Here is a 24,713-nt window from a genome sequence, read left to right on the forward strand (position 1 = left end):
AAATCTCAACCAGTGAAAGCTTAATTCATTTCGGAGAGAGTAAGTCTTCAAATTGTACTCAAAGGTCCAAGGGAAAAGAATGCTTTAATCTTTGAGGTCAAAAATAGTATCCCTTGTCCCTTCAATAGGGACCTCCAAACTTATTTTTAGATGCACCCTTTCTGTCTCCTAATGGTTTGTTCCCTCCCTATTAAGTATATAGATCACTTTGTGGAGTTTGGTTCTGAGAGGAAGTAGGGGAGATGTTGGAGATTTTTTTTCCTATTACCTTGGAAATGTTTTCCCTTTTAGAGCATGAGCATGAAGGATGGAATTTTTTTTTAATGTTGATTTATTTATTTTGAGAGAGGGTGCAAGCAAGGAAGGGGCAGACACAGAGGGAGAGAGAGAATCACAAGCAAGCTCTGCACTGTCAGCACAGCACCCAGTGAGTGACAGGCTCAAACTCATGAACCTCGAGATCATGACCTGAGCTGAAACCAAGAGTCAGATGCTTAACTGACTGAGTCACCCAGGTACCCCAAGGATGGGATTTTTAAAGCAGTTTTGTTGAGGAACAGTTGACATACAGTAAACTGCATCTTTCATAAATAAATGGATTTGTTTTCTCAAACACTGATTTCAGCTGTCTTACTAAATCTCTGATTGTAACCATTGTCGTTCAGGAGAGATTATCCCTGTGACCCTGGGGTTATCTCCTTACCTTTGCTGTTTCCTTCACTTAGCTTCCAGTCTTCCTGCACATGACTTGCAGATCTTCATCTCAAGCCCTCACCTCAGTGTGTTCTTCATTCCACTTGCAGCCCTGCCATTTCTTTTGCCTGCCCAGCATTCTCATCTCAAGCACACATTGAAGGCCCTTGTCTAGACTGTGTTGAAGACCTTCTTTTGGTTCTCTCCCTCTGCTCTCTGACACACTGTTGCCAGGAGGTTCTGTTTGAATTGCCTCCTTGATTATATTTACTCCCTCACTGCCTGAAGCAGCTTCATGTTGTGTTCAGGACAGCCTCCTGATGACATTAACCCAGTTCAGGCAGCCTGTCTTCCTGCCCACTTCTGTTCACAAACTTTTTGGTCCAGTCTAGCTCTTTCCAACTGAGGTTCCACCTGGGAGTTAAGGCTTGAGAACTTAAAGCATTCATTGCGTGTAACAAGTTGGTTTGTGTCGTCCTGCTCCTTTAGAATGGAACTAGTTATGAATCTTTCTTGGGAGAATTGAGGATGTAATCACTCAGATCACTTTCATACAGCTGCTGTTCCAATTCAACTGAGCTATTCCTTGGTCCTGGGACCCCTTTCCACATCTTGGTTACATTTATTTCCTCTCTCATTTGGTAACCAGTCCTGTCCCACCTTATACCAAGGCCTCTTGGATGATGTTTTCCTTGGTCCCCTGTGAAAGAATACTCTTCCCTCTTCTCCATACGCACATGCTTTGATCCCACACAAAGACATGTATGGAAGGCATGTGCATACACATGCTTTGACTCAGCATCTTTTCTGCATGTGTTGTTGCCTTTTCCACTTTCCTTCCTTATGAAAATATTATTAAACATTTCTTATTTCCTTTAACAGAAGGGGAAGCAGGGTTGCTTCCTGGCCGCCATTTGTGCCTCCACACTACTCTGAGACCATGTGTGCTGTGGGAACTCTTAAAGCTTGTTTGGTAAACTGCCGAAAAGCCCTGCTGACACAAAGATACCTGCTTTGAGACACTTTAGTTGCAAGTGTTGCTTTATTACCGATTTTCTGTCTTTACTTTGTACCTAGAAGGCCCTAATGAACTCCTGTACTTAACTACCATTTTCTCTGCCACCCTTTTAAACCTGTAACACTGCCCTAAGCCACCTTGCCCAGTAGAGAACATTTGAGATAAAGGCGGTTGCCAGTGAAGAGTGAGTTGTAAGAGGAATGGATTGAGTAAATGAAGTATTGTTCAGCTGCTCTTGAACTCCGCATTTTTATTATAAATGAAGTTATTTTTCTGTACTTAAAATATACAGTTAAATCCCAGTGCAACGAAAATAGACCCTAATAATATAAAGTGGCAGTATTTGAAGAAAAAAAAGTTAGCTGTCTCAAATGTCAACCAGTTCAATAAAACCTTTTTGAATAAAACCTTTTTCAACTGATTGCAGTCATGGAGGAATTTTGGAAATACTAAAAAAACACAGAGAAGGAAAGACGATGATAATACAGTGAACATCACTGATAACTTTTTGGTGAATATATGTCTAGTCTGTTGTATATGTATTTTCCCCATGTCAGTGGGTGTTCTCTTACTAAATTTTTTGTAATGTCAATTGAGGATTCCGTTTTTAGGGAGAACCTTAGTTTCTTTAACCACTCCGCTATTACTCATACACTTCGGTTTTAGTTTTTCAACATGAATACTAATGTTGTGAATATCCTTAGGTATAAACCTTGTATGTATCCAGAGTCTTAACTGCTGTGTCAAAAGGAAAACTTGTGTACTTACCAGGCTTTGGGACACACTCACCCCACCAGAAAGGAAGCTTGATCAAGCTTATATTCACAGTCCAAGAGTACAGACTTATAAAAAAGTCACTCTGTAGTTTTCAAAGTGTGACCATTCCTGATGGAAGAGAAACATCCTAATAGAGCATGATACAGGGTTCCAACTGGGAAATTTAATGTTTTTTTCTCCATAGATTATTTGTGTTCACTTTCTGAGTTTGCAAGTGTTTCTGGTGGCATTTGCATCTTATTTTTGTGACAAGAGCCAATCTTCCCTAAGATGCTAGAGGGAAAGTCTTCGCCCTACACTAAACAGAATGAAAGGCGTTTTTTGAAATTTTTTGTTGTTGCAAACCTCTTCCATCTATCTCCAGTATCCTGTTGGTATTTCTCGAGAGTTGAGGCAGGGTCTGTCCTTTGTCTGTGGTCACCCACAGTTAGTGAGAGCATGGCTCTTCCCACACAGAAAATTACATGAAGGCTGTGTACTAGCGATTAGCTTGGGGAAGGAAATATTCAGCCATTTGATGAAACTATCAGTTAAAAGAATTTTTGGAGAAGACTTTGGAATTTTAATTACTCTTTTTTTAAAACATGAAAAGTACCTCAGTTTAAAATAGTTAAGCCAAGGTAATATTAAAATCACTAAATTGTATTTTGCTCTCTTCTAGTATTAATTTTAAAGACCCACAGTTTGCTGAAGACTACATTTTTAAAGCTGTAATGCTTCCAGGAGCAAGGTAACAGCGATGTGGCCATTAAATATAAACTGTCTAGTTTTATTTTGTATGAACAATGTTTATCCCAGTACTGAATATTGTATTTTCAAATGGTCAGAAAACCAGCACCAGTACTGAAACCAAGTGACTGGGAAAAGTCCAGCAATGGACGGCAGTGGAAGCCCCAGCTTGGCTTCAGTCGGGACCGGCGGCCTGTCCATCTGGATCAGGCTGCATTCAGGACTTTGGGGTGAGTGGTAGGTTGCTGTCCTTTGTATATTTTGCTTTTTTGGAATCATTCACAGGCATTAGGTCAATGTTTATGTCATAAATACTTAAGAAGCCTAGTTGGCAAATATTTTAATGACTTTGATGCTTTTATGCTCTTCTTCATTTTTTAAAATTCACTTCCGTTTCTTTGGTATATGTATTATGCTTTGTGTATTGCTTGAGAATTCTGTTATTTTCCCTTAAGAGGTTTTGCTGTCTTTCTGACAGTTATTTCAAAGGAATAAAACATTCTCTTTACCCTCAAAGTTTTAGCTGAATTAATATGCGGCAGAATCTGTTTAAAGTGTTACTCAATATGTTACCATATATGTAATGCGTAATACATAACAAGTACGTAGTATGATACATGATCAATACAGTAACTCTTAACTTTTATCCAAATTCCTACTCCTTGGAATTTGTCCTGAGAAAATAATTTTAGAGAAGCATAAAGTTATATGCCCAAATCTCTAATGAATTGTTATCAATAATAGTAATACTCAATGAGAGGAATAGTTTAGTAAACTAGAAGATGTCACCATGGTATTCTGTAGGTGTACATATTATAATTTTGCAGACTATGACAACTATAGGGTAATGTTTGATATAATTGAAAATAGCAAGATACAGAGCAGCAATGTATACAGTGATAGCAACAGCATGGGTCCTTAAGGACAAAACTGAAATATGATACAAAAAAGAAAAGTAGACTCACTTTTTGCATGAAGTAATTAATAAATTAATTACTTTAGTAATTAGTAATTAATTAATACATACTTAAATAATTACCAATTAAGAATCTTGGTGTGGCAAATGAACATATTCTGTCACCATTACTATCCGTGGTACTATTTTGAACTTTGTTAATTATAAATCTTTTAAGGTTGTGTTCTCTTAAATACATCTAGTAGTAAAGAGACCACTACTAGCATTTATTTAATTTGTGTCAGCTATGATGTGGTGGCTAGATCTATAATTTGTTTTCTGGTTGGTGGGGTCCTTTTACAGCCATGTTATGCCAAGGGGCTCAGGGGCTGGCGTTTACGGCAATGCTGCACCACCACCTGCGACCTATCAGGGAAACTTATACAGGCCACTGTTGAGAGGACAAGCCCAGATTCCAAAACTCATGTCAAGTAAGTTTTTATTAGTTGATTATTTTACATGCTAAATTAAATATTACAACAAAGGTAAACCAACCTAATCTCATTGCTAAAAAGATTTATCAGGGCAGAGATAGTGGACTTAAAAAACATAATTTAGGAGAACTGTAAGAGAATGCTTCATGTAAATTTTGAAGATACTTTTATCTTGGCTGTGTATAGTTAATTGAATAATATGAACTGGATTTCTTATTTTCATCTGTAACTCTACTAGAGTGAACGTATGCAGAAAGAAATATGTGGAGAGATTGGCTACTTACTTCATTAATACAAGTATTGGGGCAGTTAAATCAGATGCTAGATATGGAATTGCAACCTCTTAATCAATTGAAAGCTGACAGTATCCCTTTCTCACGATGCATATTGTATCTCAGGATTCCTTAGGATAAAGCCAGGCATTGCTTTAGGTAGTAATACTCCTTTAACTCTGGTTCTATGAAAATCTTGGCCCTTCCCTAACCCCTGGTAACCAGTTTTGTGCACAGAAGTGGTCTGGAAATGTTACCCATTGAAAATAGTTACATGGCATTTGAATTGGCAGTGGACAGAGGGAAGAAAGAGTTAAAGGTTAGACTTTTCATAGATTCTGTATTAATTTTAAACTGTATTCCCATATTGTTATTTTTGAGTTCCGTGGTTGTGTTTGTTTACCAAGAAAGTAGAAGTCATGTGCCAGGTTCTCAAAACCATTTTCTTTGTAAGGTCATTCCTAGTTGTCTGGTTGCTACCCAACCAAACAATGGCAGCATGGCAGCAGGGGGATTTGACTGTAGCAAGATGCTAACATTTGTTAAATCTAAGTGTCATTTATTTAAGTTTCTTTCTGAATGCTTGAAATATTTCATGAAAATTAATTAACAAAAATAGAGGGAGCTGCTGTAAGAAATCTTTTTCAACCGAAGTTGTAGGGGTGCCTGGGTGGTTCAGTTGGTTAAGTGGTTGAGCACCCGACTCTTGGTTTCGGCTCAGGTCATGATCTCATGGGTTCAGGAGTTCAAGCCCAGATCAGGGTCTGCGCTGACAGCACGGATGGAGCCTCCTTGGCATTCTCTGTCTCCTTTCTCTGCCACTGTCCCATGTGTGTGCTCTCTCTCTCTGTGTGTGTCTCTCTGTCTCTGTCTCTGTCTCTGTCTCTCAAAAATAAACATTTTAAAAAATGTTTAAAAAAACGGGGGGGGGGGGCGCACCTGGGTGGCTCAGGTGGTTAAGCGTCCAACTTCTGCTCAGGTTATGATCTCACGGTTCATGAGATAAAACCCTGCGTTGGGCTCTGTGCTGACAGCTCAGAGCCTAAAGTTGCCTTGGATTCTGTGTCTTGCTCTCTCTCTGCTCCTCCCCCGCTCACACTCGGTCTCTCTCTCCTTCAAAAATAAACATTAAAAAAAATTTTTTTTAAATAAAAAAATCAATCTTGGAGTTGTCAAAGAAATACCAGATTAATGTGAAGATTGTTGGGAAGTATTTATGATATGTGCCTACCACTGTTTGCATGCTAATTAAGTTATAAACCCATATTTTAACCTAAAGCCCACCCAGATTTTCCTAATCTAGTATCCAGGAAGAAATGGGTTCTAAAGGTGTCTCTCTCAGAGCCCTCTGTGTTCAGTGTATTCTGTCTCTCTTTCTCTGTATGCTATGTGGCTTGACATTGGAGCATTATCAGACTCCATGAAAACCATGGAGTTCAGCGGTTTTATTCTATTTAATGAACACAGAAGGGGTACAGAATTTAATGGGTCTTGTGGGGATCTGCTTGGTGCAGTAATTTACTTAATTCCTTTCCCCCCAAGATTCAGCAAATAACATTTCTGTATATTTCCATATATATATTATCAAGCCATGCCACATACAACAAGAGTCTCGTCCCTTTGAAAGAGCTACCTATGCCCTGAAATTTTACTAGTAAATGCTGAAAGCACATCCAGCTTATTGGTTTTTTTTTTAATGTTTATTTTTGAGAGTGCATGTGCATGCTCATTTGGGAGCAGGAGAGGGGCAGAGAGAGGGAAACAGAGAGTCCAAAGCAGGCTCAAGTTGTCAGTACTAAGCCCAATGCAGGGCTTGACGGGGACTGAACTCACATACCTTGAGATCATGACATGAGCATAAGTCGGATGCTTAACTGACTCAGCCACCTAGGCACCCCTCCACAGTTAAAGCCAGCTGTTTATTGACACATTCCTTGCCAGTTCCTTTTTTCTAATGGCTCTTCACCATGCACTTCTATCCATAATGGTATCACAGCTTCCAGGTGGGGAAAAAAATTGAGACACAGAATGCTAGAGCCAAGTATAATCTCCATAGGTTCTTTCTCAAGATGATGGTTATGTGGCATTCCTGAGGTTGTTGCGTCTAGTAAACTTTGAGAGATTTGGAAAGAGGTTTGAGTAGCAAAGGTAAAAGCATGTGTTCTCCATTATGCAGCTTCCTTCCATTTCATGTTTCCTAAGGCCCAGTCACTGGGCTTGCTGCCACCATAATCACCCAGCTACTTACTTAAAACTTTTTAAAGTCTTTTTTTTTTTAACTTGATTTATTTTGAATACATAAATTACAGTAAAACCTTAGTTTGCAAGTATAATTCATTCCAGAAACATGCTTGTAATCCAAAGCACTTTGTATATCAAAGCGAATTTCAAGAACCATTGGCTCAGTTGTGATCATGTGACATTCAGCATCACGTACTACTCGTATCAACTACTCATTTTATCAAGTTAAAATTTATTGGAAATGTTTGCTTGTCTTGCAGAACAGTTGCAGAACAAGTTACTCGCAATCCAAGGTTTTACTGTATATCAATACCGTGTGACATGAGTTTGATGTGCTAGTTGTATTTTTTTCAAATATATGTCAAATACATAACTGTAAAGACAAAAAGCTTGTTCACAGACCCCCAGAAATTGATTGTGTGTATCACTCGTGGTATACACTTTGGGAAATGTTGCCTAGATCTTTTAGGGAATCCTAGGCCCACATGAGAATCTGTAAACAAAACATGGATTCCCTTCACAGAAAATCACTCACTCAGTGTGCAGTTTGTATAAATCTGAGTGCTTCATTCTCAGGTCCCCTATCAGTCTGCAGAATTCTTCTCCAACAGTAAGAGAAAGAAGGAAGTCAGAAAATTCTTTTATTTATCAGGGTCACACCAGAGGTAGAGAATTTCATGTCTTTTGGGGCCTGCAAGTTTATAGTTCTTAGTTTGCCTTCTTTAGGAACAGTTACCTCTTACGAGCATCTGTGCATTTTACTTCAAATAGTGGGTTCACCTCTCCCTTTTTATTACTTTGAGTAACTCCTCTTTTGCCATTGTTACAGTTCTTATGAGATCTAATTTGTTTATACTTAGAAAGAGACTTTAATTAGAATCTATTCCAGTTAGTCTCTATTTTAATTACATCATTAAAAATGGGAAATAAGTTTTATAAAGTAAGGATTGACTTAGAGCAAGACACAAGTGGCCCTCTCTGCGTGGTGACTTGTAACATTGAGCTACCTGAGGATTAGTGCTGGAACTCTATACTTAACATCTTTTCAAAGGGGATGGGAATGGTAGGAATGAAAACGTTTATGGGAAAAAAATCAGGAAGAATACGCTATTTAAATTGAGCCTACTACAGTGGGGCATTTGGGCTTAGAAATACACAGCAAAAAGTCAGGTGGTATTAAGCTTAGAATAACTGGTGCAAAATTCCAGGAGCATAATGGGGACAGATTACAAGGGTGGAGAGGCTGGTTTTTTCCTCCATATTTGTAGTGGCATTTTAAATGAATTTTAACTTTAGTTCTTGTTAATTAAAATGTGGCAGGTAATAAAACAGACTCCCATAATCCCGTGATCCTGCAATTTTAAAGCGGTAATTTTTTTCATTATATTCTTCTTATATGTAATTTTTGAAAATTGGATGATCATACATGTATTTTCACATATTTTTTTATTAAAATGTAACATATAAAGTTCTGAGTCACAAGTGTACAGTTTGATTAATTTTTATGAAATGAACACACTCATGTAATCACTACCCTGGTCAAGAAGTAGAGGGGTGCCTGGGTGGTTCGGTTAATTGAGTGCCTGACTCTTGATTTCAGCTCAGCTCATGATCTCACAGTTGTGAGATCCAGCCCTGTGTGGGGTCTGTGCTGCATATGGAGCCTACTTGAGATTCTCTCCCTCCCACCCTCTGCTCCTCCCCTACATGTGCGCTCGCTCTCTCTCTCTCTCTCTCTCTCTCTCTCTCTCTCTCTCTCTCAACAAAATAAAACAAAATGTAGACGGGGACCAGTCCCCAGAAGCCCACCCTTCCCCCCATCATGTGCTTTCCCAGGTGCCACTCTAGCCCATCAAAGGTAATTACTATCCTGACACAGGTGTCATAGATTTGTTTCATCTGTTTGTTTTTATATAATGGGACTCTTACTCCATTAACCTTTTAAAAAATTTGCCCTCTTCTGTTTGACATTTTGTTCTGAGATTTATCCATATTGTTGCTGCAAATTTCATCACTTACACTGTTCCATCAGTGACTACATCACCATTTCCCTCTCCAGTTGGGGTTGTGTTTGGGTCGGTCAGTTTGGGGCTGCTGGAGTAGCACTGCTGTGAAATTCTTATGTTTCTCAGCACACATAATATAAACATCTCTGATTAGTATGGACTAGTAGTAGAATTGCAAGGTCAGGGTTCTGCACACATTCACCTGTAGTGAATAAGTTTCCCAAATTACATTCAGTTTATACCAGTTTGCATTCCTTTATCAGTGCAGGGAAGATCCAGTTACTCCACATTCTAATCAACCCTAAATATTATTAGGCTTTTCACTTTTAGCCATTCTACTGGATGGGTAGTGGTCTCCCACTCAGATTTGAATTAGCATCTTCTTGATGCTTACTGTAGTTGAGCTTTTTTCATATTTATTGACCCTTGAACATTTGTGTGTGTGTGTGTGTGTGTGTGTGTGTGTGTGTGTGTGTGTGTGTGTGTGTGTAATATGCCTGTTTGAGCCTTTTGTCCATTTTTCTACTGGGTAATCTGTTCCTTTTGCTTTATTAGGAGTTCTTTTATATTCTGGTTATGAGATTATTTTTATATTGGGAATACCGTTTTCCACTATCACTGTTAGTTTTCCTTCTCACTTTAATTGGCATCAGGTGAGGAATAGGTTTATGCCAACATTTGGGAACTCTGGGTGAAGAGCAGTGGGAATTCTTTGTATTCTTGTAGCTTTTCTGTAAGTGTTGAAATCACAATAAAAATTGAGGACAAAAATATTCATAGATGTTTGATGTGTGTTGGTGTTTTTAGAAGTAATATTTTAAATGTCGTTTTCCAGTTGCTTGTATGTAGAAATGTAGTTGGTTTTTTAATTTTTTTAAATTTTTTAAATGTATATTTGTTTTTGAGAGAGAGAGGAGGGGAAGGGCAGAGGAGAGGGAGACACAGAATCTGAAGCAGGCATGGGGCTCAAACCCACAAGCCATGAGATCATAACCTGAGCCGAAGTCAGATGCTTAACCAGTTGAGCCATGTAGGCACCCCAAAACGTAGTTGATTTTTGAATTTGACTTTGTATCCAACAACCTTACTAAAATCATTTATTCTGAAAGTTTGTATATTCTGGACTTTATGCCTACATAATCATGTGATCTGTAAGTGGTGACAGTTTTGTTTATTGACTTTCTAATCTTCATGCCTTTTGGTCTTTTTTGCTTTATTGCACTGTCTAGGACCTCTGGTGTAATTGGGTAATGGTAGACATCCTTGTTTCATTCCTAGCCTTAAAGGGAAAATTTGTAATATTTCACCATTAAATAATGATGTTTGCTGGGTGCCTGGGTGGATCAGTCAGTTGTGTCTGACTCTTGATTTTGTCTTAGGTCATGATCTCACAGTTTGGGGGATTGAGCCCCTCATTGGGCTCTGCACTACAGTGTGGAGCCTGCTTGGACGGACTCTCTCTCTCTCCCCCTACCCTGCTTGTTCTCTCTCTCTCTCTCTCAAAATAAATAAATTTAAAAAAATAAATAAGCAAATATGTGTACTGTAGTTTTTTTTTCTTTTAGATAAGAAATATTGAACCAGTTTTTTTCTGTTTCTTGTTTCTAGTGGGTATTGAATTTTATCAAATGCTTTTCCTCCATGTTGAGATGGTAATGATGTTGTTTGTCTTTCCTTCTGTTATGTGGTTAAAGCAACTTGGCATTAACCATTGGTAATGATATACCAATACCAGGTATTATCATTTTTTAAAAGTCCTTGCTAACTTGATAAGCAAGGAATAATATATCTTTGTTTTAAGGGATAATTTTTAAAATTGGTACTTTGATCCTAATTTTTACTAACCAGTTTTTCCTTAATAAATTTCCTATTCATGTATAAGAGCTTCTTAAAGCTCTTTTTAAAGTAGAAGAGTGCACAGTTACATCTCCTTTCTAAAACCACAGCTCTGTTGGTTATGGAAAAGACTTGGTGGTTGTTTTAGTTAGGGAAGGATGAAGATCTGAACTGATCTATGGCAAAGTGGATTCAAAGTGGAGAAGATAGGAGAGGAACAACTGAAGGGCTGGATAATTGAATATGTTACACGAGGGAGAGAAGATGAGGCTCACTTTTGCACTGTGGACACCTGGGTGACTACTGAGAATTTGGAAATCCAGGAGGGTAAAGGAATACGGAAGAATATGCTGAGTCTGATTTTTGTGCACGTTGAAGTACCTGAAGACATTGAAGTCATGTGCTGGTAGTTAGTAATACGGTCTGATTCTTGCTCAGCAGAAAGGAGAGGGTTTGGAGAGAGAAAATTGGGAATCAAGCCAGAACTGTAAAAGCTTTAGAAGGATTTGGATAAGTAAATGAATTTTATTTGCCCTTGGTTATAAGAAAACCTAGAAAAGCTTGGGGTTCTGAGAGTAGACTTCCTTGAAGGCAGCCATGTCATTTCACAAGTTATTCCCTGATAATAATTGTCCTAATCTAGAATGGTCACTGCAAGATAGTAAATTGGTCACAGTTAATATGATGAGCCCAGAGAAATGGTGCCTACTATCAAGAAAGGAAATCCCGGGGCCCTCGAGTGTCTCAGTCAGTTAAGTGACTCACTCTTGATTTTGGTTCAGGTCATGGTCTCATGATTTGTGGGATTGAGCCCCGTGTCAGGTTCCACGTGATTAGCGCAGAACCTGCTTGACATTCTCCCTCTCCCTCTCTCTGCCCCTCCCCAGCTCACACATGGTGTGCTCACTCTCTCTCTCTCTCAAGAAATAAATAAATAAATAAATAAATAAATAAATAAATAAATATTTAAAAGTAATAAATGATAGATCAGCCTTCTTTTTTATAGAATCTTGAGCTGTAAAATTTGATCAGAAATAGTTTTAGTAAAATGGAAATCTAATAAGCCATTTAATTTTTTTTTAATGTTCGTACTGTCATAGCTGTTTTCTTCATGTGGTGCAAAATAACAAGAGAGACCATTTGGTCAAACTCTATCTGCTGTAGGTGTTTCTTACTGTTGGTTTGTGATTTGTCTTTGATGTGTCAGTTTTTGGCTGATGAGTAATTGGCCCGGGTACTGAAAACTTGTTGGAGTCAAGTGCAGTCTTGAGCATTCCATGTGAATGAAGCATTTCATTTCTCCAACCCAGAGAACCCAGTATGTCACTTCACTTCATTTCAGTTGGTAAACTTGTCAATTAGCCGCATTTGAAAAGTGATTTTTGATTAGTGCAATCAGTAAACATGGAATCTTTCCTGTGATTGCCATGCTGATTAGGTAAATTGTCACTTGAGGAGCTATTGGTGAAGCCTTGGTTTATATGGCCTTAGAGCTTTAGAAAAGAGATAAGTTTTTAAAGACCAAAGGAAAAAAATAACTGTCATTTTTCCTCTCTCGCCTGTGCCTTTCTGAAGTGCAATTCACTGCTTCAGAATTTTTTTTTCTCCCTCTCAAATGGATCTTCTGTTAGAGCCATACAAATGAATGATAATAAGTTTGTTTTACCTTCTACTTCATTACTTATCAGCCAGGAAATATTTCTGCTTTATGAATACTTAAGGGCTATATATATTTCTCAGAGCCACATGAAGAGATCTGTTTAAAAGTAGCCTTAAAGGTTTTCTTTGATCCTTTTTATTTCTCTTTTATGGGTTGAAAGCAAGAGATGTTTTAATAATTGTGTTAGAATTTTTACGTCATAGGAAATTTGCTTAGATTTTAACAAAGAACTATAGTTTTTGCATGTGCTGAGTTTGCTTATGTAAAAACACTTGTTCTGGAAGTGAGAAATAGTAAAAGCAAAGTAGAGTGGGAAGTACCTGTAATACTAAAAGTGATGGAATAGGGACTTTGGCCATTTGTCTAGGCACTTAGAGTTATATGAGTAGACTATTGAGAGGGTTCCTTCTTTCCAAAGAAAGTATTCATGGCTAATGAACTTTATATTCCAGTTCTACTTACAGATCTTGTGCTTAATCTAACCAGTAGCGTATTTGAACCTAATCAACATGTGTTCTTGATCATGGTGACTTTCCCTCCATTGGTACTGTTTCTAGGAGAAGATATACAAGCTTTTTTTCTGTCTTTATTGGTCATGAAACATTAGGATAAGCATTTCTGAAGGTTTCTGTTAATGTAGATGTATCTTTCTGTTACCTTCACTTGATTTTAAATTTATTAGGGATCCCGTTTGGAAACTTCTGTTAAGTACCATGCAGAGTTTGTATTCTATGGAACCAGAATCACAGAATTCAGTCTTCATGGTAAAAAAAAGGTCATGTTTCCAGGGTTAATTACCACTGTGATCCTGGGACATGGACATATGAAGTACAGAGCTAGACAGGGATCAAATGAAATTTACTATATTTCCTTTGACTTTTGTTAAGCTAATTTTCTATATGTAAGACACTTAAAATACTTCTGGAAACATTTAAACTAATTCTCACTAAACTAATTTGTGTGCAATATATGAATAGACCAATGGACTTCAAGTTTAACAAGGTAATGATCAGAGAAAGTGGCGCAAAAGTTGATTTTACTTTCAGTAGATCACTTTCTCATAAATGGTAATGTGTTGAAAGTCACGTATGTTTTGAGGTAAGTGTGTCTTATGTTTTTCCATAGGAATAAACCATACAAATGATGATTGCTGTTTTTGTAAAAATTTCTGGTTTTACCTCTTAGGATTATGATTTTTTTCTGATTGTGTTTGGTCTGTAGTAGTGATTCAGAAGTTATTCTGGGCCTGTAGAGATCCTTTTTGCCCTGTTTTCTGTGGGTTGTGTGGTAAGCCTCATGAGTTCCCATTCAGGTTTGGAATTTCTAATGACCACTGTGAAAACTCCTCAGCAGTGTTCCTCAATTTGACCATTACTAGTCTGGTTTTAAGAGAAGAAAAGAGACTTAATTGAAATTGACTAGAGATACCACATTTTCATTCAAAATGGGTTTCTGCATGAAAGTAATGGTGGTGAAAGTTTCCTGCTCCTTTGTAAGAGAAGCATCTCTTCTGGGTTTGGCTGCTGGACACTCAGGCTGGCCGAGGAGCAGTAGGCTATGGTTGCACCCTGCCCTGGCCAAGGGTCACCTCTCCACGTAGGAAACTTCCTTCAGGTGGCATAGTCAACCTTGTCGAGGCCAGGGGAGTCCAAGGCAGTAGTAGTGGGTTGTTCACACTGGAATCATGTGAACAGCCAGGTCCTCTACTTGTACTTGTTCCATATTCTCCTTTGTGGGGCTTTTAAGCACAATTTTACTTTTCTTTTTCTCCGTTTTTTGTTTTTGTTTTTTAAAGTAAACCTAGACTGTGTTTTTTTGGTTCCTAACCAGAGATGAGCTTTCATTTCTTCTTTCCTTTAAGAAAGTAATTTTGGGGGCGCCTGGGTGGCTCAGTCGGTTAAGCGGCCGACTTCAGCTCAGGTCATGATCTCATGGTCCATGAGTTCGAGCCCCGCGTCGGGCTCTGTGCTGACAGCTCAGAGCCTGGAGCCTGCTTCAGATTCTGTGTCTCCCTCTCTCTGACCCTCCCCCGTTCATGCTCTGTCTCTCTCTGTCTCAAAAATAAATAAACGTTAAAAAAAAAAATTTAAAAAAAGAAAGTAATTTTGAAAAGCATGTTTCTAGTTTGTGTTTCCATTAAAATGTGAGCCTGAATACATTATGGTAAGCCTTGTTGTCCTTGGGTCTTGGGAGTCTGGAGGAGGTTACTGTCCTCACACAGTGAACTCATTAGACAACTCCTGGAACCAGCTGTTTTAATTAGGTCACACACGGACCCCACTAAAGAAGGGTGGCCAAGGTGACTGTGAGACTGGAGACGGGAATGGAGTGGCAGTTGGTTAACACTGACCTTCTGAGCCACTGAGTGCCTTCCTCACCAGTGTTTGGGGCTGCTCCTTTCAGCTCCTTTACGTGCAGAACCAGCAGCCATGTAATTGTTTCTTGGAGTTAGATATTGGCAATTCAGCTTTGTGTTAGGGGAAGAGGTTTGACTCAGAAAACAATAGGAAAGTGGGCGGTCCCTTTACTAGCATCTCTCTGGCCTGTGTTGGGAGAGATGTGTGGGTTACACTTTATAATAGCTAGGTGAAGCAGGGTTCCTTCCAGTTGCCGTGCTTAGGGGGAAAATTTCAGGATTTCTATTGAAGTTACTATTCTTTCAGTTTGTATTTATGGAAAAGAACCTAAATCTTTACCTTTCTTTTGCACAGTATTTAAAATAAAAAAATGTGAAAAGTATATACCTTAACATACACATGCACACATACATAGGCAGGGAGAGAGAAATGAGAGTATAATGACCAGGGTTCCTAAAACTATGTTTCATTATCAAAGGAAAAATAATAAAGCAAAACATTTACTGACCCAGTTGATTTTATATCTTTGTACATTTGCATTGTGTATAATTATGCTAGTTTATTTGGTTTATATTCAATCTTAGATTTTTTTCAAGAATTTTTAATCACAAAAATATATAGGTAGCTGAATCATGATTACTTCTTAATTGGATTGTGTTTGTTGTTTTTGTTGTTTTGTTTTCTTTTTTTGGTGTTGAGTTGTAGAAGTTCTTTATATATTTTAACCCCTTATTGGATATATGATTTGCGAATATCACTAGGTTGTCTTTTTTGTTTTGTTGATTGTTTCCTTTGCTGTGCAGAAGCTTTTTATTTTGATGTAGTCCCAATAGTTTTTGTTTTTGTTTTTGTTTTTGTTTCCCTTGCCTCAGGAGTCATATCTAGAAAAAGGTCCTGTGTCCTTTGTCAGAGGAATTACTGCCTGTGTTCTCTTCTAGGGTTTTTATGGTTTTGATTACATCTTAAAATTTTCTGTTAACCCTTCCCTGTTTATTTTCCAGATATGAGGCCCCAGGATTCCTGGCGGGGTCCTCCTCCCCTTTTCCAGCAGCAAAGATTTGACAGGTAATACTAAAGCAGACATGACTTTTAAGTATTTTTCCACATCAACATTTGAGGTTTGGGCTTTCTCCATGGTTTGAAATGTACTTTGTTCCCTCCAAACAGTTTCTGTTGTATCTGTTCTTTAGACACAGATGGCTAACACATTGAAGTAAAAGACTCCTGTTTATATACTTTCCTACTTTTCTTGGTCCTTGGCCTTTTATTTTATTGAATGTTTTAAGGTACCCTGAAAAATGCAACACAGAGAGCTTAAAATTGTATTAGATTTTGGTCAGGCTAAACAAATTTCTTTTTAGAAGGGTTGCACAGCTTAATGAGGCATAACTAATGGTGTTCCACTTTTATCATTTCTGTGCAGGCAACACAGCATTAGTACAGACCGACCATTGATTCTTGCTACAAACCTCTTGAAGTCCTAATCAGCTTCTTTGGTACAACTTTTTCAGTGCTGACAAGCCTATTGTAGGGCAGTGTCACTGTAGGTCAGTAGTTATTAGTTGCCACTGAAAACAGTTTCTTTAACTACTTAAGACTGAACTGAATTAAACGCAGAAGGGACTCAGAAGAGGATTATGGGATCTGCAGTCTAATAAGTACCGTGGACTAGGAAGAGTGTGACATGGTTTAATAACGAGGGATGTTTGACTTGTGTTCTTTCATTGATAAGTTGTGTGCTCCTAAGTCAGGTGGTGTCTGCACAACAAGACCGCTAGGCATGTTATGAATAATTATAGTAACATCTGTAGAATAATTTTTTAGAGGGCGTCTTTAAGATCTATCATTTTATGCTGGTTTTGCCAGCATCAGTAAATGCGGAAACCAATGAAGCCCATAGTAAGGCTTCCCTCTTTGCCTTCCCAGTTCTAATCTGTTTTGTTTTTCTTGCCTTTACCGTTTTAGCATTCTGATGTGTTCATATCTGAAATGAATAAAATGTGTTAGGAACAGGGTTATAAATGATGCTCCCCTTTTAAGAAAACTTTCTTTAGACACTCTCAGACATCATTTCATTATTTTTTTCAAGAAGATAAAAGAAATGTTACTCAGTTGCTTTAATAGTATCAACTACTTGGTGCAAGCTGCTTTTTCATTTTCAGATGACTGATACAATGCCTGTATTTATGTTTTGTTCAGTATAAGTGCTCAGAGAACACCATATGCACTACTTCAGCATCCTCAGGATAGGACCATTTTCAAACAAATTAAATGAGCAAGGAGTAAATCTTTCCTAAATTACAAATGACCACATTAGAACTGATCTCATTTTAAATAACCATCCTTCTGCATTAAGTTTGTTGAGTTTGATTTTCAGGCAATTTCTCTACTTCTTTCCCATATTGTTAATAATCACTGACATTTATTGTCTGCCTATCATGTGTCTGCACTGTGTAAATATACCTTTAGAAACATGACTTCATTTATTCCTCCTAGCAACCCTTTGAAGTAGATCTTGTTTGTTTTTACAGATGAGGAAACCTAGGCCCACAAATCTGACAACTTACCTAAGGTTTCTCTTCTGTAGCATTCTTACTAAGAAACTTTCACTTGAATGAGCAGAGTTCATCAGAACACTGACTTGAGCATAATGTTATAGTAAAGCCGCCAGGACTTAGAGGAAGTAAAAGGTCTCCTTCCACTTCTGAGGAGGTGCTCATTTTTCATTCCCAGCGGCTCTCCTTCCCTGTGTACACTAAAAGATTCTCTAAGATCATCATCATTGTCCTGATATCCATCGGGTTTTTTGTTCTTCTGCTCTAGCCAAGTACTGGTATTATCCTGACTGCCTTTGTGAACCCTGCAGATTAGGAGCAAGTTTTGTGGGGCATTCATTTTTGGTTTAGTTTTAGCCTGAAACTGGAAATCATACCTTAAGGCAAATGTTGAATGTGAGCTTCATAGAAGTCTGTCTTATGTCTTAGACTGTGGTCTTTTAAGAAACATACCATTTATTCCTAAAGAAAACAGTTTGAATTTGGCATTCCTAAACTTGTGCATTAGCCTGTTAGCAAATGCAGTGAGTACATCGCTCACTTCTGGAGCACTTACCAGTCTAACCATTCTGACTTCACAAGATGTAGAGGAGAAGATACACACCGGCAGTCACTTTGACTTTGCTGAGATGTCACAACTAGTAAGTAATAGAATTCTTACTGGAACCAGTTTTACTGATCCTTATTAGTTCAGTAGTTGCCTGCCACATGATTTTGAGTGTTTGGTTGAGAGCCCTACTAGAAAAGAAATACATGGTTTTTTTAATGAAATACATGGTTTCTTGAATTTTTTCTTACTTTGAGATAGTATCTGTAATCCATATGTTCATTTAAAAATGCAATAGGAACACTGCTTCTCCCCCCCCCCCCCGCCCCCCCACACATGCACACACAGACAAGCCAGTGCTAACTTTGAGTTAATGGTAAACAGAGCATTTGAGTTCTGCCCTATTGTCTGTAATTCTTGCTAGTGGAGGCCTTCTCTTTTCTGGCCATAATCAAGGTGGCCATTTAATTTTTAACATATGGCCATTAAGTTTAGTTAGTCTTTGAAAATCTTTAAAAATTTTGCCATATATATAAATTAAAAATATCCAAAGTAGTTACTTCGCATTGCCAGCTACTTTCCAAAACAGAAATTTGGAAACTTAAGAATATTGTTGCCATAGACAAAAAGTAAGAAAGAGACTCCTAACTATAGAGAACAATCTGGTGGTTACCAGAGGGTACGAGGTAAGGGGGGAAATAGGTGATGGGGATTAAGGAGTGCGCTTGTCCTGATGAGCACAGGGTGATGTATGGAAGTGTTGAATCACTATATTGTATACCTGAAACTAATATAACACTGTGTTATATAGTTATATATATATATATATATATATATATATATATAGTTATTATAGTTATATAGTTAATAACTATACTGGAATTAAAATTTTTTTAAATAAATATTAAAAAAAAAAATAGAAAGTTGACAGTAATGTTAAAAAAAAAAAAGTGTTGCCATCCATGATGCCAAATGCCTCAGATAGGTTGCCTCAATAAATAGCTACTAATTTAAAATAGTTGAAATCTGTCAACCTCAATGCTTCTGTCCCAGATTTAAATAGAAGGCAAATTATACTTGTAACTATTTGCAAATTAATATAATTAATATAGAAATACGGTAAACTTGTGGAAAGTAAGGGATTCTCTGCCAGTAAAAAGGAAAAGAGGGTAATTCCTGTCCCTCTTACTGTTTTTTCTGTTTAATTTCAACTAAATTATTTTTATTAAAAAATGACTAAAAAATGTTTTAAGTAATTATTATGAACAAAGAGAGGACTTTGTGTTTTTAAATTTTGGCTTTGTTTCTAACCTATTTTTAGAACATAAAATAATGTAAAAATGCATTTATAATATATTCCATCCATGTGAGCAGATTTTCCAGAAGCTCAATTGAGTGAGTTTGATCATTGCAGAACTGAAAAAAAAATTGATTACAGTTAACACAATGTGTGAGTTGCATTTTTGGTATGTGGGTTTTGTGTGAATGGCCCAGTTTTGATGAGCCTCCTTGGTTATAGTACAAAACATTAACCCCTCCCTCATGCACAGACCAGAAGAGACCATTCCTATCTCTGTAGAGCTGTTCTTGCTAAAATATATTTGTATTAATAACAAACCTGAAAAATAATTAAAAGCCTGAATATATGGATATTCTTTCTGAGATACAGATTTTTTAAATTTTATTTTGATTCACTTACAGCAAATTTTATATTTATTAGAGCTCTGGTTTCACCACTAACTAGAAAACAGTATTGGCTGGCTTCTCTGGAGTTCTTCAGAGTCGTTCTTTGAGCCATCACACAAAAAGAATTATCTTTGGTGTTTAAAAAAAAAAAAGCAAGTTCCAAGTGAAGGCAAGGAGAGTAGGAGGGTGGAGAAGATGGACTGAGGCTTGAATAGCTGTGAGAAAATTGGACTACCCAGTAAGCCCAGCTCTGAGCTCCCATCCTCGAAGACCTGGGAGGTGAAATTCTTGTGCTGTATGGTTATCATTAATACGAGTCAGTGCTTTAGCAATTTTAAAGTTTGACTGTAATTTCTCCTAACATCTGTAATGGCCCCAAAGCATGTGGTGTTGAAATATATTGGAGAATTTTGCTTCTGTTTATTCTTTTTAGTGACTGTTCTATAAAATGGAAGTTGAGGAAAATGTCTCAAGGAGAAAGTTGTATCTTAAATGGTGATTGCCTTTCTTAGAAGGTGTATCTTTGCTACATTGTTTATGTGACGGTTTTAAATTATGATTTAATACAGCATACCTGTAGCTTTGTATCTGCAAAGTTAAAATAGGCACTTGAAGACAATTAAAACATTTCTTTTGACTAGTAATCTGGGCCGGCAAACTGGGTTATAATAGCTGTTGAATCTGTGTTCCCATGTAAACTGTACACCAAATGCCAGTCAGCCCATGCCAATTAGTGCTCATGTTGCTAGGTCACCATGGTCAATTGTAAGCTGCATCAATAGAACTTGAAAAGATTTCCTCCTGATCAGACCTTTTGACATATTGAGCAGAATAATGGATGGGAAAAAACAGCCAAGTCCCCTACCCTAGATTCAAAATACTGAGCAGTAAGAATTCATTTACAACCTGCAATTAACTAGAAAGAATGGACTCCAAGAACGAGTCTAGACATTTTTAAAAATCAAGCCCATTTTCCTATCTTGTACATGTTTACACTTCGGATAGCATCTTAAATGTAGCCACCTCGGTGATCTTGAGTCCAAATCTTTGGGTGACCAAACAGAAATTTCACAGTTGAAAATGAGCAAAATATTTTAAGTCCTACCTTTCTGATTCAATGGAGTTTAAGTACCTTTTTAAAAAATGGTGATACTTTATGAAACATGTTAGACTACGTTGAATATGAGGGACATAAATGTCACTCTAATACTGTGTGTCCCATTTGACAAATGGCAAATTAGGTTGTCCTAAGATGTGGAGATGATGCTGGATAGTTTGAGACAATGGGCTGTATAACAGATATGACTTCTAATGCCAACATGATTCTTCTCCACAGAGGCGTTGGGGCTGAACCTCTGCTGCCATGGAACAGGATGCTCCAAACCCAAAATGCAGCCTTCCAGCCAAACCAGTACCAGATGCTAGCTGGACCCGGCGGGTATCCACCCAGACGTGATGATCGTGGAGGGAGACAGGTGATACAGCGTGGGCCATGGGACAAAAAGCCTGCTGCTCACTTTATACTTAGCATGTTTTCTTAAAAACATTTCTGGAAAAGGTCACTGATAGAGTAGCTCAGCTGAACTTGGCTCCCTCATTGTAAAATGTATATAGGGTGGTAATCTGCCTTACTAAAATCTGTTACACCATGAAGAATTTTCATCCCCAAGGCTCTTTCAATCATAGCAGTCAGTGGTATTTAGCACAAATAGGGCCAGTTGCCAAAACCTATTTTTTTTTTTATCATTTAAGGATGTTGTTCTTTAAATAGAAACTAGATCTCATGATAGATATTAATGTTCTAGAAACTGAAAGTAAGAATCTATCCTTTTAACCTTTTAACCTTATTCATCTTAGAAGTCTCCTATCTTGATTCATAAAATACCCTTTTTCATGGAAAGAAATCTCTCCTTCATCATATGTTTTTTGTTTTTTGTTTACTAAATTTAAATAGCCATACTTGATTCAGTATAATAATTCCTAGACAAATTTATTTGGTATGTGTAAGCTTCACTTTCTTCTCTGTAAAGCATCCGGTTTTAGCATATTTAAGCCAGAGGTCTGTTTGTCTCAGTCTATTTGTCCCCCAGCCATTTGACACCCTGGTCAGTATTTACATGCTCTGCAATCAAATCCTAGCCAGAGAACAGGGTCAGAATGCTGCAATTTAGTGTTTTAGTGTGTGTGGTGTTCATGGAGTTTGGCATCTGCGGTGATGTGAAGTGGTTTTAAAATTGCTTACCTGGTATTGCCTGCAGGTCTTTTGCAGTGCTTTGAATATTAATTTTCATATGCAGGTTCTTGCCATGCATCCCTTTATGTAAGACTGCTCTTTTGACAGCTAAGAAAAAAAAATTATACTTTTTTGTGTGTGTTCTTATAAGTGTTCACTTCACAAGAAAATAATCATTTTAATTATCTTCTGAGAGAATTTTGTTACAATCCATTAAAGTCTGTTCATAGACTTTGAACACTGTCAGCCCAAGATGTCTAAAAATCCCATCAATGGTTTGAGACTATTTATGTTAGAGAGTTGATGGGATGATACTAGGCAGTCTAAATAATGAGTATTATTGAAATGGGGACATACTTATAAACTAGAAAAAACCCTGGAGAATCTTCAGTCCAACCACCTCATCTTCCAATTCGGAAACTGAAACCACGTGGTGCCTGCACTTGGGCAACAGAGTTGGGGCCTGGCTGCCCTGTCCTTCTGATCCTGGTTCATTCATCATGTTTCCCATCTCCTTCAGAGGCCTTCCTTGTAAGGGACTCTCTGCTGTTATAGCAGGTAAAATAATTATTCACTTAGAAGATATAAACTAGTTGGTAAGTTTGTAATTCTTTTAGGACCTTTTAGAAATACATTTCTTTTTCTCAATCTCTCTTCATGGAGATACTTTTTATTAAATCACAGGTTTTGAAACACTATTAATTGCAGAAGTTCATTGTTAAAAACAATGTTAATTATGATCCCCACTGTATTTTAGTGAGGTTTATATGACTCATAATTTAAACTACTCCGTGACAACATGGGGGCAGGACAGTCTGTTTCAGAATCCTGAAAGCCTAGAAAGGAATTTTGATGGAATCTTATGTTGTGCAGAAATGTTATTTGCAAGTCTACTAGGATATGTTATGAATGTCACCGGTAATTGTTCATGTAACAATCTAATGTGTTAATACTCTACAATTTATAGCTTAAAAAAAAAAAAAAAATCCCTAAAATAAGTAGTTCATTAGGCCTCAACTCACTTAGCAAGCTCTTGCCTTGGTTAAGCAAAAATGACTTTTCTAGTGTAATATGTCTAAAGATGATGTAGGCATCTTACTACAGTGTGGCTTGAATTAATGCCAGGGATGGCAGGGAAGATTGAGAACCACAGAACACTTAACTATAGTTCATTTGTGTACATTGTAGGGAATTTCTTAAGTGCCTGTTATGGCTCATTTGGGTAGTTTTCAGCAGTAGCATTTGTGCCAGAGTCCAGCTTTGCAATGAGCTTTGCATAAAACTGGGGGCCCAAAGCACCTATTTATGAGACACCTTCCATATGATATACTTTTAAGACCTATTCAGCTTCTTTATGGTGTGTTTTTCCAGAGCAATGTAAAATTAATTTCTTTGCAGAGGTGTTAATCCAGAAAATAAACTCTTGCTTTTGCTTATTTTCAGGGATATCCCAGAGAAGGAAGGAAATACCCTTTGCCACCACCCTCAGGAAGATACAGTTGGAATTAGGCTTTTGTAAAGCTTTCCCAAATCCTTTCATCGTTCTACAATTTTATGCTATTTGTGGAAAGATTTCTTTCTCAAGTAGTAGTTTTTAATAAAACTACAGTACTTTGTGTATTTCTTTTAACTGTGTATATTTCTACTGATCTGATCTCACTGTTTATGTTGCTTTCCAAAGATGTGTGTTGCATAATACAGTGGATCTGAATTTATTATTGCTTGTAAAACACATTTGATGGAATAGGAATACTGGTTTTTCATTATGGTTAAAAATCAAACCAGCTGTGGATTTTAAAACACAGTGTATTCTAGATCATCTGAGATCCATGCTGATTTTTAATGCACAAGAATTAGGTATGAACTCTTGAGTTGGAACCCTCAGCCAACTAGAGTATATATTGTTCAGTATTTCTTTGGAAACATTTCATTAATGTACTTGTCTTATGAAAATTTCTGAACTTTAGTAAAAAAAAAAAAAAAAACAAAAAAAAAACAAAACCTCTGGTCTCCTGTGTCCTTATTCTTTTATAAACATTGAAAATCTTGGCCAAATGTGTTTTTTTTTAAGTCATTTTTTTTCAGAAAACTATTTCTATAATTAGATATCAAAAGAAAACCAATGTAGCAAGAAAACCCAGCCATCTCCTATATTAATAAGTATGTCAGCTATTGATTTGACTATACCTTCTCTGTGAGAATAAGTTAACATACATTTTATAAACTTCATGCAGACTTGTACTCCAGTTTTAAGGACTTGTTTTAAATCTTTAAGGTGAAAAGTTTAATTCATAGCTAATTAGTCTGTACTCCTTAGCATGTTTTTTACGTTATAATAGATTTGTTTTCACTCATTTTTTTTCTTGCTACTTAGCACACTGTTATTACTCCTTATATTTATGCTTGCATTCGACACATGGCACTTGCACATGCATTTTCACTTGTTTGCCAGGACAAATTTACACACACACACACACACATACACACGCGCGCGCACACTTGCTGCTTTGTTTCCATTTGCCTGTTCTAGCCTAAGTCGTAGAAAAAGGCTTCTCTTTGACCTTTTGACTTAGGACATTTTTGCTTTAATATTTCAGCTAAGGCACACTTGTTACTCTTAGCCTATGTGGAAAAAAGGCCACCTTAACCTTGAATAGGAAGTTATTTTGAAGCTATTGAGTTCTTTGCTGGTGATGGGTGAATAGAGTAGGGTC

At 37.3% G+C, this 24,713-nt stretch overlaps 1 protein-coding gene across 1 annotated transcript in view; it reads left to right on the forward strand.

The window, feature by feature from the left end:
• Positions 1–23,619, forward strand: part of XRN2 (5'-3' exoribonuclease 2) — a 77,686-nt gene extending 54,067 nt beyond the window's left edge. Inside the window, exons 25-30 of the mRNA XM_019462374.2 lie at positions 3,150–3,218; positions 3,316–3,447; positions 4,476–4,603; positions 15,980–16,043; positions 21,103–21,241; positions 23,443–23,619. Of these exons, the coding sequence (XP_019317919.1) occupies positions 3,150–3,218; positions 3,316–3,447; positions 4,476–4,603; positions 15,980–16,043; positions 21,103–21,241; positions 23,443–23,508 (598 nt within the window). The 3' untranslated portion in view covers positions 23,509–23,619. The remainder of the gene's footprint in view (positions 1–3,149; positions 3,219–3,315; positions 3,448–4,475; positions 4,604–15,979; positions 16,044–21,102; positions 21,242–23,442) is intronic.
• Positions 23,620–24,713: the final 1,094 nt, after the last annotated feature.

This window comes from Panthera pardus, unplaced genomic scaffold (assembly GCF_024362965.1).
Source record: "Panthera pardus isolate Hobbes unplaced genomic scaffold, ASM2436296v1 HiC_scaffold_25, whole genome shotgun sequence".
NCBI lineage: Eukaryota > Metazoa > Chordata > Mammalia > Carnivora > Felidae > Panthera > Panthera pardus.